The sequence below is a fragment of the Pholis gunnellus genome (assembly GCF_910591455.1).
Source record: "Pholis gunnellus genome assembly, chromosome: 16".
Taxonomy (NCBI): Eukaryota; Metazoa; Chordata; class Actinopteri; order Perciformes; family Pholidae; genus Pholis; species Pholis gunnellus.
Genome location: NC_136543.1, coordinates 11,437,029 through 11,452,027, shown reverse-complemented (window position 1 = coordinate 11,452,027; position 14,999 = coordinate 11,437,029). Strand labels below are relative to the sequence as shown.

The 14,999-nt window shown below is 44.7% G+C and overlaps 1 protein-coding gene across 3 annotated transcripts in view; it reads left to right on the top strand.

The window, feature by feature from the left end:
* The first annotated feature begins 270 nt into the window (after positions 1 to 270).
* LOC306707971 (uncharacterized protein) overlaps positions 271 to 14,999 on the top strand; it is a 37,841-nt gene continuing 23,112 nt past the window's right edge. For 2 of the 3 annotated variants that reach the window (XM_079175639.1, XM_079175638.1), the window contains exons 1-6: positions 271 to 448; positions 10,832 to 10,900; positions 11,921 to 11,945; positions 12,068 to 12,085; positions 14,393 to 14,458; positions 14,851 to 14,978. In XM_079175639.1, the coding sequence (XP_079031765.1) occupies positions 422 to 448; positions 10,832 to 10,900; positions 11,921 to 11,945; positions 12,068 to 12,085; positions 14,393 to 14,458; positions 14,851 to 14,978 (333 nt within the window). In that variant the 5' untranslated portion in view covers positions 271 to 421. Of the gene's footprint in view, positions 449 to 6,406; positions 6,470 to 10,831; positions 10,901 to 11,920; positions 11,946 to 12,067; positions 12,086 to 14,392; positions 14,459 to 14,850; positions 14,979 to 14,999 lie in introns of those variants that run through there. The other variant, XM_079175640.1, reaches the window with a different exon arrangement.

Sequence of the window (14,999 nt, the reverse complement as noted above, 5' to 3'; positions counted from 1 at the left end):
AACTTGCAAACTCTCGCGAGACTTTCCGCAGCGTTGGTTTATTTCATCCCAAATCCAACTAAGTAGGTTTTTTTGACCGTGTCGACACGACCCCAGTGCGCTTACTGAAGGGGGAAAGTGGGCTGGAAACCTCGAAACACGCGCCGAGAAGAGGAGGAGGATGAGGAGGCGGAGTCCCTCCCTCCCTCGGGTTTCGTTGACGCCACAGCTGGTGCAAATTGACTTTTGCAGCCCGCTCAAAAGACGCATGCTGCATTTCATCACCAACATGGAAGCTGACACACTTTTGTCCCTGAAGCTCGACGTCGACACTTCAGAGTAGTTGTTGTACTTCGCTTCTGCAAACGAGAACTTGATATTCCTTCCCTGTCTGGAGAGAAGAGACACACGTTTTGCTCACGGGCGGCTGTTACGGCTCATCATGGATCACATCAGCTTCGGCTGTCAGGTACGTGCTTGGTGACGGAGCCAGAGCCTTGTTATGTGGCTGCAACAATGGAGGAAGGGCAGCGCAAATAAGGGGAACACAAGTCCGTGGAAATATTTAGACTGGTCGGAGTCCATCTGTTCCCCGCGCGTGTGTGTGTGCTATTTATGCATGCGAAGTTGGTTTTGCTATCTGGTTGGGTCTCCAAAAAAAAAAAAGTTAAATGCATGCCCCCCCAATAACATGGTAGGGGAAACACTGATATCTGAGCGTGGGGCTGCTGGTGTTTTAGTGGACATGTGTGTGTGTGTGTGTGTAAATGTAACGCTTAAAATCAGTGAGGCGCGGTAACGTAATCTTGCACCCGTTGCCAAAGAGGACAAATGAAACTAAACATTCCAGTCTGTAACAAGAGCCCTTATTGGACAGAAATCAACTTTAGTATTGCAAACTAAAACGCATGAAACAACTAAGAGCTGCAAAAGTTATTTTGCAAATCTATAAATCAATTGATGGTTAATTTAAAGGCAGAATAATTCAATTATTATTTTTGATTCATTTTTCCATGAAGTTGTGAGACTCTTGAGACAGATTTAAGAAATAGGCAGATTTAGTGCAGCATAGTATGGAAGCCCATTTTCACCTACAAATCTTGTTGAATTTACAAAAAAAACTGAAATTATGAGATAGAAAGTCGAAATGATAAGACACTTTAAAACAACAGTCATAGAAGCAGCTCTTTGGCATAACTTACCCTACATTTGACATAGAAATGGATTGTGAGTACATTGAATTGCTTGCTGTTTCACATGGGATTGTACTGAGCAAACGCACCCTTGAAAGGATTTTCAGCAAGAAGCAGCTCTGGCGTAGAAAAAATAAAACTGACTTTCTATCATCATTTTATTTAAAAAAGAAATGTTTATATATTTCTTTTTTTTTGGGCTGGCAGAAATGGAATTCCGTAGAATAGTCTCTAGTGTGGGTAAAACTCCCAAAACACTGGATCCTATAATCCCCAAAATGTTACTCAAACGACTCTTTGATTTAAAACTAACAGAAAAAAACATGTCTTTAGATTTTTATTATTTTTATTTCAAAAGCTTCTCGGACATTTGATGGCTGCCGTGCCCTTTTTAAGAATCTATTTGCTATTTGAACTGTTTTTGCAGCATTATTTGAATTTTCTTTGATTTATTAATTTATTTGTGACCCGGGTGCCCTCTGGGCCCTATTCCTCGTACGTGGTTCAACTAAGTCGATCAAATGTCCTATTATCCAGCTTAAATTAACTCGATGATTGACATCAGGCTATCTCGGTTCCTCAAAGGCTGATCCGCGCTCTAACAGTCTCGTTAATTCAAACCAGATGTCAGTCATCAGGATTCTTGCGCGTGCCCGTCCTACTTCAAAAGGGGGAAGCGTCGATCACCGAAACCATGATTTTCTAACAGTACAACGGCAAATAAACTCAAAGAAAGAGCCTCTTTTTTTTTTTCTCCACTGATGAGCAGGAGATGATCATGAACACATACGAGGAATTCACGACCATAATCATGGCGAAATCTAACGCTGCGAGGGCTAGACGAGAAGCATGGCAAAATATCACAGAAAAGTTAAATGCGTAAGTGTTGGGAAAATGTATAGGTTAATTTTAAGTGCCTCATCACCCCAATCACTCAGATGATATTTCTTTAAATGTGCTGCTGGCAGTAGGCTTAATGGAACGCATCATCCAATGAGATCTATAGCGAAAATAATTATATTAACTCTTTCAGAATAAGTAGATAAAAACAAGCCCAAAGAGTATCTAATTGATATGAATTAATAGATACTTATGAGGATATATGTACGGTATGCGCTTATGTGTGTATATACATGTATGTGTAGATTACCATATAGAAGTTGGAGTTTGAATATGCGTGTGCGAATCTGTGTATGGGCGGATCAGTATGTATGTTCAAGCTTATGGATGTGTTGCTATGGGGATTTTTCCAAACTTGCTTCGAGGAACCGAAAAGCCTCACTTATGTAATCTCATCCTGAAAATTATCCGGCTAACTCAGTTAGCCACGTACGAGGAATAGGGCCCTGGTCCCATTGAGATCATCCTGACGTCTTGCAATGCTGCGTAGTTGAGCAACGGGTCTCCTGCCAACAGGAAGGCGGCTCCACAACAGGAAGTTAAAACTGCCAAAAGCATCGCCGGTATCAGCCCATCGGCCACGGTGGACATCTGCACTGAAAGATACCGGAGAGGGCCAGAAACATCCAACGTACTCAACCCGCAGACAAAAAGCCTCCAGGCTCAAGAACAGCCGTCAGCTCCACCCTGGCCCTTCATGATGACCCCTACAGCAGCGTCTTGATACGTTTTTGACACACTTTTTCTGTCATTGATAAGACTTTATGGACAGTTCACTGCTTTTTATTTATTTTGTTTTTTTGCACATCAACCATGTGTGTTTATTTGTGTTCATAAATTGTTTCTTTACTGGATACAATTTTCTTTCCTTTGCACAAGTTTGTCTCAAATCGTGTCTCCAGGGGTCTCCCTAGAAGTGAGACCACTAATGCTGGGCCTGTCCTGGCTGCTGGAGGTTGTCGTAGTTGATTTTCTTTGAAAAGACTAATCACAGATGAGGTTGGAGTCGAAGATCAACTTTTCAGAATTCTTTATTGGACATGAATCATGGGAGGAAAAACACAGCTTGCTAGACTGTATGATCTCTTCAACTTCCCCTGGGTCAACCAAACGCATCTGTTCACACAAAGCTCAACTTACAACAAATTGAAAATATACTTGTAAGTTGTGTTGATGATGCATAAGCTGCTATAATACTACGTACAATGTTATCAATCCTAACATGTATATACAAGAGGTATAAAATATCTCCACAAGGTGGAGTGTTGTGGTGCAATGAAAAGGCAATTGTCGTTCAACTGATGCACAGTTGAACAAACACACAGGATCTGTAAAAAATGTAATCTTGATGGCAACAAATGCAAACATGTTGATTCGTGTGCAGATATGGAAAAGTAAATATGATGGTGTAATACTCTGGTAGAAAAATGCAACAAAAGCTGAGTCAGTACATGGGGCGACTGTTCATACATATTGATGTCTTCTCGCAAGGTCGTGCTGTTCTCAGTTTGGCAATTACACGTCTTGCTCAGTATCTTGTTCTGCTTTGTATTTATAAGGTATCACGGATCGGTTCAAATCACCCCTCCCGGTTCGGATCACTTGTCAACCGCGAATCAATTCAGTATTGTTATTTTTTACAGTTTAATCATCATAGTGTGTAATAGGGCTGCACGATTATGGTCAAAATCATAATCACGATTATTTTGATCAATATTGAGATCACGATTATTTATCACGATTATTCATTCATGACCAGTTACCGGACCTTAGATGCTTTGCGGCGGGGGGGAGGCTACTTGCAGGAGAGCGACTGTTGCATCGTGCGCGCGGATCGGGGCGGAACACCGCCGTGCGCGATACAGAGAGCAGGGGAATTGTAAATGCGCGACCATGTAGTGACAGACGTGACATGCCGGCGTGTAAATAAATTAAGCTCAAGTCCTCGTCCTTCAAGCTCCTGTCTCTCTACTCTTCCACTTCTTCTACTCCCATCTCGTTCTCCCCCTGGTGGTTGGCTGACTGTTAGTTGAGGAAGCGCTTGACTTGATATGTAGCAGAGCATTTTAAACGTCAATATCGCTGACGATCATGCTCATTTAATTGTGGCAGCCAAAATCGCGATTAAAATTCGATTAATTGTGCAGCCCTAGTGTGTAATACAGTTTTACTGCTGCTTTTCCTTTTCAAGTAACAAGTCCCCAAATATCAATGCAAAGTGTCCCCTCGCGCACCCACTTCAGTATGAAGATCGTTCCAGGCCTCTATGAAGAGGAAAAGACTGACGGCTCACTTCATAGTCTCTGGGAGACTCAAACAGACAGGTGCTGCAGACACGCCCCCTCTGGGAGAGTCACACAGACACACACCTGGTGCTGACAGAAGTAGTAGAGTAGAAGCTAGACAGGCCCAACAGCAATATCCCAGTGTTGAGGCTGAAGTTTCTGGAGGAATCGCAAGGCCGCTGCTGTGTTTACTTTTTGATGCGCCTGCGCAGAAAGAAGTAAACTTGATCCGGTCCAAATTCAAAACAGTATTTAATTAAACGATAACTATAAACTGATGATGACAATTACAATCTAAAATACACTATCGATAGTATGCTTCTCGAGAGCAGAGACCACGTGCAACTCCACTCACAGGTCCGACCTAGCCGGGTGGCTGAAAAACGGAGTGCCGTGGCCTGCAGAAACTCCCTAAAACATTGTTCTTTATACTCCTGAAAGTCGGAAAGTGTCAAAGCTGTCCCAAAACGTTGGAAACAGATGTCCAGGTCAATCAGTGATTGGCTGTAGTCGCTTTGTTCCCTCCTTGTATCGATCCGTCATCGCTCCGCTTTCTGGCAGGACTCCTGATAAGCCCTAATGGGTCACCTGGTCAGTTCCTCTGCGACCACTTTGGTGTCTCTGGCCCTCGACCTATTCCCTTATATGGTCGTGAAAAGCCTGTCACCTGCATTCCTCACTCATCCTTATCTTCCCTGCACTCACTGCCTCATGGCTTAGAACCCCCTAACTATTTGACTATACTTTGGTTCAATACTTCCAATGATTATGTTTAAGACTCCTAGAAGTAAACCTATTGCAAACATATATCTTCTATAAGTAAACATCCTGTAAACCTATAATACATTCCACAAGTAAATACATTGTGACTCTTAACATAATTTACATTCTTATCATTGTGAAACCTTTATTCACCACTAGGGGTGCTATAAATTCTACTAAATAATTACATTACATTACAGTCATTTAGCAGACGCTTTTATCCAAAGCGACTTACAAGAAGTGTATTCAACATCGGTATTCAAGAGAACTACTAGTCACCAGAAGTCATAAGTGCATATCCTTTGCTAAACAAGTATCTAAGAGCATAAACCCGGGCAAACGTACAGTGCAGAAACAAACATACAATAAGTGCAACGAGCAAACCCGCAATACAATAAGTGCAACGAGCAAACCCGCAATACAATAAGTGCAACGAACTAATACGATTACAATAAGTGCAATAAGCTAATACGAATAAAATAAGTGCTAAGTGGAAGGCTCAGGGTAGTACTTCTTGAAGAGGTGAGTTTTCAGCCTGCGCCGAAAGATGGGCAGCGACTCCGCTGTCCTAACGTCAGTGGGAAGTTCATTCCACCGCTGTGGGGCCAGGACAGAAAACAGCCGTGACCGGGTAGATCGGCCGCAGGGACCTCTGAGCGACAGGGGAACCAGTCGCCCTGATGCAGCAGAGCGAAGTGGTCGGGCGGGGGTGTAGGGCTTGACCATGGCCTGGAGATAGGAAGGAGCTGTACCTTTCACTGCCCTGTAGGCTATCACCAGAGTCTTAAACTGGATGCGAGCTCTTACAGGTAGCCAGTGTAGAGAACGGAGAAGGGAAGTTGTGTGGGAGAACTTGGGGCGCTCGAACACCAGACGAGCTGCAGCTTTCTGGACAAGCTCCAGCGGTCTGATGGCCGACGCCGTGGCTCCGGCAAGTAGAGAGTTGCAGTAGTCCAGGCGGGAGATGACAAGAGCCTGGATGAGCACCTGCGCCGTCTCCTCAGTGAGGAAGGGGCGAATCCTCCTGATGTTGTAGAGCAGGAATCTACAGGAGCGTGTAACCGATGCGATATTTGCTGAGAACGACAGTTGGTCATCCAGGGTCACACCCAGGTTCCTCGCAGTCCGAGTTGGCCTCACCACGGTATCGTCCATGGTGATGGACAGGTCTCGGTGCGGGCAACCCTTTCCCGGGAGGAACAGTAGCTTGGTTTTGTCCAGGTTGAGCTTGAGGTGGTGTGTCGTCATCCACTTCGAGATGTCAGCCAAGCACGCAGCTATGCGTACCTCCACTTGAGTGTCACCAGGAGGAAATGACAAGACCAGTTGGGTGTCATCGGCATAACAATGGTAAGAAAAGTCATGTGAGCGAATAACAGAACCCAGAGATGTTGTGTAGAGCGAGAAGAGAAGGGGGCCCAAGACTGAACCTTGTGGAACCCCCGTAGTCAGCAAGCGTGGTTCCGACACGGTCCCCCTCCATGTCACCTGGTAGGATCGACCTGTCAGGTATTTATATATAGGTTTTTTCTGACCATCTCCGTATATGGACTTATGCCTGTGCTCACCATTTTTCCCTGGAAGAATAAATAGCTGAGGTCCGAACATGGAGGTCAGCTAAGTTAACTGGCTAACACATGTATGGACATAAAGCTGACACCCATGCATGTCCCCCACCCCCCCACTTCTATGTGACGGGAGGGTATAAAGGCCTTACGTTTTCCTCAGAGAGTTGAAGAAATTCGGCAATCCAGCAAACTGTGCTTTTCTTCCCATGATTCATGTCCAATAAAGAATTCTAATAAATTGATCTTCAACTCCAACCTCATCTGTGACCAGTCTGTTCAAAGAAAATCAACCACAAAACAAAATCCCAAACAGAGAATCAAATGTCCGAAGCATCCGCTGCTGCTCTGACAACAGACGGCCGGACGTCACGGACTACACAAAGCTAGCTGGCAGCTTGCTGGCAACATTTCTTCAGCTTTTCTGAAGGAACATACAGAAGTGGGGGGGGTGGAACATACAGGAGTGTCAAATGTATGCCCATGCGAGTATGTTAGCCAGTTTAAACTTACCTCCGAACCTGGCGTCAGTTATTTATTCTTAGATGGTCAGAACACAGGCATGTAAGACATATGGCCCCAATTCAAGGAAGAGCTGACTCCAATCGTTCAGTCACTTACACCTGTGCAAGTCTGTCCAGTTACAGAGTTCATTTGTGAATACCAGAGTATGTGTAATTTTACAAGAAAGAGGAAATATATACGAATAAATTGCTAAACTATTGCATACAATGTTATCAATCCTAGCATGTGTATATACAGGAGATATAAAATATCTCCACAATTGCAACAACAACATTCTTCTAAGGCAGGGGTGTCCAAACTTTTTTTCACCGAGGGCCACATACAGAAAAGTATACCAAGGGCTGGGCCACTCACTAGAGGTCCGATATATCGCCTCAACCCTAGTGTGTTGGAAGAGTTGGAGTATCTGCGAGATTGAGAGCTGCTTCTCCCCGGACTGCCAGGGCCGTGTGGTGCTAAATACACCATACAAGCTGCTTTGCAGAAAACAATAAAAGAAAATGACTAAAAACAAAAATGTAACTGTGAGGGCCCCAGGGTTCGACCCTGGAGGTTTTCGTAAGACTGCACCAGCCGATGTAAAGGCTGTCTGAGCAAATGTAGTTCCGCTTAATGTAAGGAGGACACAGATGTTTCTGGTTTTCAGCTTAAAGTTCCTTGTCTGAGGGAGAAGTTCCTCTTTCACACAGACTGGGCCCCATGTCACAGTTCCCCTTATCGGGGGGCCGATCACACACACACACACCGGCTGACAAACGCACACACATATGCACCCACACACACCCACAAGCTGAAACGTATCGATAAGGACCACTGTGTTAAGAATGCCCGATCGTTATTTAGGATGATTAATAGTACATCCGTAGAGGCTTCAACGTGTAGGCCCGAACCCATTAAGGAAAAGGGCACGAGTTAGGCAAAAGAGTACATATAACAAGAATACTTGATTATTTAATCATAGGCTGGGCAACAAACTGTATTATGATTTTGTATTATGTGTTGTATTCTGACCAATATTATGATTTTTTTAATGATTTTGTTCTTTCTTGATCTTTGATGAGTGAAATTGATTAATGTCATTCCCTGAGCACTGTTAAACATATGTTTGTGCAAAAGTCATCACGAGGGAGCAAAGAGGGTGCAAGAAGTGCTGAGTACAGGGAAGCAGATGATGTGACCTGATTACAAGAGAACAAGGAAGTCAGGAGTCAGACAAAGGGCAGTTGCAGGTTGAGACATGCGTCCGATCACAAGACGGCTGTCAAAAGGCAACTGTCACCAGAGGATCTGGCCCTAAGAGAGAAAGGAGGGGGACAAAAATCCCCCTCTCGAGAGTATAAAAAATCTCGATTTTTAAATGTTCGAGGCAGTAGTAGGGGAGATAGACATATAGTCTTTTGAAGGCATAGCCTTAATTTCTCAGGACTTTTTGTAAACTCTGTCTCACTGAGTGGCAGAGGTTTTTCAGTCTTTTCGATTTTGTTCTTTACCTTATTTGTTATAATTTTTCTGTGTATTGGGACCTAACTAGGAAACTTGTAATTGGCCGAAAATAAATAAGTAAACTTTCAGCGCTTCTTCAAAGATTCTTTTTCCATCCATGTGACGCGTTACGATCGAAGTTATACTTCCGTGCGCCTTTCGTTATATAAAAAATTAATTAATAAAAACAATTTTCAGAGGCTCTCTGTCTGAAACGGACAGGGGTTAACAAGGATCTTTCGGCGTGGCTGCATGCACCCTTCTCGCCACCTCTCCGTGGCATCGGGGCGCTCACCGTGGGCGACCGGACAACGAGACAAGAGCCTCGTTGATCCGTGTTCACCCTGAGGGCAGACGGTGATTCTGTCCCTCGCCGCCGAGGATCCGAGTAGGGTGCATGCATTGAAGTCGCGTAGTTGTGCCCTTGTGCTCGAATTATGTTGACAGTTTTCACAACAGTATTCATCCCATCGCCAAGCTGGACTGTCTTAGCACAGAGGGCTTCTTGCTGGATGATACAGTGCATTTTAACAGCCTCACCTCCGCTTTCTTGCACCTTGGCGTACACCATAGAGGCCATTCCTTTGCGCTCACCTTTCATAGCTGGATCCCTTTGTTATAACTCCACACAGCTTGTCCCATCTTGTCAATTGCATCTGACACGGCTTCAAACATGTCCTTACCCGTTGTTGTGTTCTTTAGACTCCTAAGATCAAGCAGCTCCTCCGTAGTGGAAAAATGATCGTCAACAGCTGTGTGGTGTCTGTGGCATCTGTGCTCTCATCACATGCAATGGATTAAAAATCAAAAGCACAAGCTTTATCTAACAGTTGATGTTTTAGGTTAGCTGACGAGTCTTCGATTCTTCTTCGAAACTGTGTTTCTGGACATGCTAACGTTGTTGAATTCCTGCATTTTTCCCGGGGAAATTATACCTGCGACTTTAGTGAGGCACTGTTTTATGAAGTCACCATCTGAGAAAGGTTTCCCGTGGCGGGCAATGAGTTGATCTAGCTCGTAGCTGCTATTGTGGCTTTTTCTTGTTTTGTTAGCACGGAAAAAATACTGTTGGGCGAGCTGGCTAGCTGCCATTTGCTTAAGTTTCTGTTCTCACTCGGCACCAGTGTGTAGGACGTGTCATCATCCGTGGCAAAACATTTCTTTGATTGCTCTTATTTTGTGGAGAAGCTGCCTTGTTCAACAAAGTAACTTCACCTAGTGGTGAAACTAAGAAGTACAATACAGTCAAGCGCAAGTTTCAAGTGTGGGCCATATTCCATTATATTTTTTTAATTTGCTCAATTTCAAAATGGACCACGGGCCGTAATTTGGACACCTCTGTTCTAAGGATACCTAGACCTGATGAATACCAGATGTTGAGCTCTGCTCATCATTAGTACACAATCTGTGGGCTTCTCCCTCCACTCCTCGCTGTCGCTGCTCTGCATCACTAAGAAACTGAGAATGCAGTTACTTCAGGTTGTTGCTCTGCAGTTTGTACACCAGCCTCTGCTCTGGATGAATTCATGGTTCCTACTGCTGCCTTCTCCTCTAGCGCCACAATTGTGGGTCTGAGTGAAATGTCTCAACAACTATCGGATGGATTCCCGTGAAACTTGGTACAGATATTCATGTTCTCCTCAGGATGAATTGTATTCATTTTGGTGATCCTCTGACTTTTCATCTGGAGGTCTTTGGTTTGTGACTAAAACACCTGCCAAACTGACATTCCAATGAGCCAAAATTGTACTTTGTGTTGTGTTAGCATGTTAATGAACTAAACTAAGATGGTGCTAGTTGAAGTACCAACTTCCTCTCAGCAGATGTAGTGTAGTAAAAAAAACCTTCAGCCTCACTTGGCTTTCATCAGTGGATGGAGATGGTTCAGTTGTTATGTAAGGAGTACTGGTCACGTCCTATATGAAGAGGAGGTTAACCCTGTCTCAAGGATGATCTGTGGTGTTGGAGGGTCAGTCCAGTTTTTCCACTCGCCTCTGGTTGAGCTTTTGAATTGTAGTCAGACGGGGGGATGTTGCAACACAGCTGTGTTCTTTCCACAAATCTTGACTCATGTAAACAAATGTCCGTTCTCCTATTTCATGTCGCTGATAGAACCTTTTCTCTTTTTTTTTTCTTGCAGGTCTGCCTCGCCACATTTAACAGGGTGGGTGAATTGAAGGCACACATGTCCACACGTGCACATCAACAGGTGGGCATCAAACTTCATGTGCACTTTACCAGGTTACTGAGTGTTTTCTGGAGTTGGCACAGAATTCGCTCCCTGAACCATTCACCAACCAAAGTAAACAAGAAAATGTGGGCGATGAAGCAATTTTCCTGTTTGCTACTTTGAACCACTAAACTGGCGAAACGCACGTTACAAAATTCACCACTTCCTGCCGTGCCCCAGCTTAGTTAGTAGAACAAGTTCTGCTTTTGTTTCCTCCTATCTGGTATAAAACACAGATGTTCCGTCTAACTAGCACCTTTCCGCCACTTCTGTTGTGGGTGAGGCGTCTGCTCTCTCCCCCGCCTTTACATCCTGTCAGTGGTTGTCATTCAGCGTTAAGCAGAAGTGGATACTCTCAGATTATATTTCAATGCATTTCGTTTCTGAGCATGTCAGCATTTTCACACAACAAGAACCCTACATACTAAGCCTGGGCCAAGAGCGCAGACTACCTGACTCAGAAGTGGAATGCTACTGAAGGGGTTGATTCTGTAGTCACCGGCACAAGGAAGTTTAACTCATTCAGGCAACAAGTCAAATCTTGATCCAGGCACATTTATTCACACATGTGGAGACCTCACAAAATACATGTAACCGATATCAGACACGATGGTCCACACAGGTGAGCACACGCCCACCAGCGGACAGAGAGCGCGTGTCGGAAAATATGTTGCGTCAACCACCTGAAAAGCAGACGACAATAACGCTCCCATGTGGTGAAGATGGCAACGCGAGTAGCAGCCGGAGTACCTCTCTTGCTCCGGGTCCAAGTACAGAAAAGAGCCCAAGTGCTGTTGTCATTAATAGAAACACATGAACACCATGATCCCCCCCTTCCCCCCCTTCAGTCTCTTGAACATTAGTCCTGTGTTTGACTCAGTTAGTGCAGTAGAACAGTTAACTGTAATCCTGTATCATGAGGCCATCCCTATGGTCCTGTTTCTATGTTGCCCTCGACCTTAATAAATCACCTCTGCATGTTCCCTTCTTGACCAACAGAAAACCGCTGAAGTCTTCAAGCAAGGTAATGTTTGTTTTTTAATTTTCATCTTTCATAGCATTTTGTATTTCTTGTTACCTGCACAATAATATGTTTAGCTCAGATTTGTATGTCCAGTTAATTAATCATTTTTGTTTACTTTGTAGATATTATCAAGAGTTCGGGTAAGCCTGCTTCTTCTTCTTCTTCTTATTCTTCTTCTTCTTCTTGTATGTTTCTAAATGTTTGTTTACATTCAGTGTGACTCACTCAAATGCATCCTTGACGCCTAACAGACATAATTTATTTTATTTTTTAAAATATTGAGACCTGCATTGTTTACGTCCTGTGGTGGAAGATTATTTTATCCTCTACTGAGTCTTTTTAAACTGAAATTAAGAATATCCTGAAACAGAACTTGTCTTTTTAAAATTATTTATTCTTGCAAGAAGAGGCACAGTTATACAGAGTCACAAATAATCTGTAGAAGTGCGCACTCAAGACTGCGCTAAGACTGCAAAAGGATCAGGCATTTAGGAGTAGGGACAAGGACTTGTATAAAGAGTCAAAGTACAGGTTTAGTAAGGCGGTGAGAGACACTAAACGACTACTCAGAGAAACTGCAACACCAGCTCTCAGCAAATTACTCTGCTTCTGTCTGGAGAGGCCTCAGACAGATCACCAACTACAAGCCAAAAGCCTCACACTCCATGAATGACCTCCGCCTGGCAGACGAGCTGAATGAGTTCTACTGTCGCTTTGATGGACAATGGGACAGCCCTGACTCCATCCTCCACAGCTCCATCAACCAGCCCCAGACCACCAGGTCCCCCTCCCCCAGCCCAGCAGGGGCCCATGCCTCTGTATCACCCATCCCAGTGTGTCCCCCCCCACCCCCCTCTCCAGTGACTACTCTCTCTATTCTGGAGAGAGACGTCAACAGGCTTTTTAAAAAACAAAACCCCCGCAAAGCAGCCGGCCCAGACTCTGTCTCCCCCTCCACCCTGAAGCATTGTGCTGATCAGCTGTCTCCGGTGTTTACAGACATCTTCAACACCTCCCTGGAGACATGTCACGTACCAGCCTGCTTCAAGGTCTCCACCATTATCCCCCTCCCCAAAAAACCAAGGATCACAGGACTCAATGACTACAGGCCCGTCGCCCTGACCTCCTGTGGTCATGAAGTGTTTTGAGTGTCTTGTCCTGTCCCACCTTATCACCCTCACCGACCCACTCCTGGACCCCCTGCAGTTCGCCTACAGAGCCAACAGGTCTGTAGACGACGCAGTCAACTTGGCCCTTCATTTCATCCTCCAGCATCTGGACTCCCCAGGAACCTACGCCAGGATCCCGTTTGTAGACTTCAGCTCTGCCTTTAACACCATCATCCCGTCTTTGCTGCATGACAAGCTCACCCAGCTGCACGTGCCCGACTTCACCTGCAAGTGGATCACAGACTTCCTGTCTGACAGGAAGCAGCACGTCTAGCTGGGAAAGCACGTCTCAGCCTCCCGGACCATCAGCACCGGTTCCCCCCCCAGGCTGTGTTCTTTCCCCTCTGCTCTTCTCCCTGTACACCAACAGCTGCACCTCCAGTCACCAGTCCGTTAAGCTCCTTAAGTTTGCGGATGACACCACCCTCATTGGACTCATCTCTGGTGGGGATGAGTCCGCCTACAGGTGGGAGGTTGACCATCTGGTGACCTGGTGCGGTCTGAACAACTTGGAGCTCAACGCTCTAAAGGCAGTGGAGACGGTTGTGGATTTCCGGAAGAACGCAGCGCCACCAGCCCCCATCACCCTGTGTGACTCCCCCGTCGGTGTGGTAGAGTCCTTCCGCTTCCTGGGCTCCATCATATCCCAGGACCTCAAGTGGGAGCTGAACATCAGCTCCATCACCAAGAAGGCTCAGCAGAGGATGTACTTCCTGAGGCAGCTGAAGAAATTCAACCTGTCAAAGACAATGATGGTGCACTTCTACACAGCCATCATTGAGTCCATCCTCTGCTCCTCCATCACGGTCTGGTACGCTGCAGCCACTGCCAAGGACAAGGGCAGGCTGCAGCGCATCATCCGCTCTGCCGAGAGGGTGATTGGCTGCAATCTGCCGTCCCTCCAGGACTTGTTCGCTTCAAGGACCCTGAAGCGAGCAAGAAAGATTGTAGCCGACCCCTCTCACCCTGGACAAAAACTGTTGGTGCCCCTCCCATCTGGCAGGAGGCTGAGGTCCATCAGGATTTTTGCATAATTTTCAGTGTTTATACTAATAATTTTTTTCGTACCACCTTCAAGCCAAAAACCCTTTAAATGTATTTTAGACACACTTTTTTTAGCCCATTGTGTATGCTGAGATAGTTCAAATAACGACGCACAGTTATTAACTAATCTACATTTCATCACTCAACATGTTTATTTAAAGATTGATGTCACATGGGCTGTCCTGAGTAGCTCAAGCTTAATAATCTTTTCTTCCATTGTTATCTACTCTACAGGCATCTTTCCATATATTAGATTGGTCAAAGAGCGAGCCATACAAGAAATCAGACAACCCCTCACAGGTTAGTAAAGTGTCTTTAAGTTGGATGGTTGTTGACCTTTTTTTCTCTCTCATCCCATCAGGAGACAAACCACTCCTGGCTTTTACTGTAGCAGAGTTTGAAGACAATATGATGAGGAAGAGGGCAACCTTGTGCACATGATTGACATGTCATTCAACTTTCAGTTCAATCAATTTTAGTAAAATTTAACCTTGAGTTCTAAATGAGTGCAGCGACATAATTATATTGTTTTATAAATACATGTTTTATGTGGCTAATTAAAATGTATAGAATTTGTAAAGTGTCGGGCATTAAAACAAATGTAAACCTGTGAGACCATGTATGGTACTGCTGAAGATGTAAAAGATTATGTTTTGAAGTAATTATTCTATTTTGAATGTGCTTTCCTCCAGGCTTGACTTTGTGTTTCGGTCGAGAGACATGCTCATCTTTTTACTTGTGCCATCTCTGTGAGGAAAAGTATCCACCACACAGGATTTTATTCCACCTCACATCGCTTGACCATCGCAGAAACTACTTCGTAAGTGCAGAATATCATAAA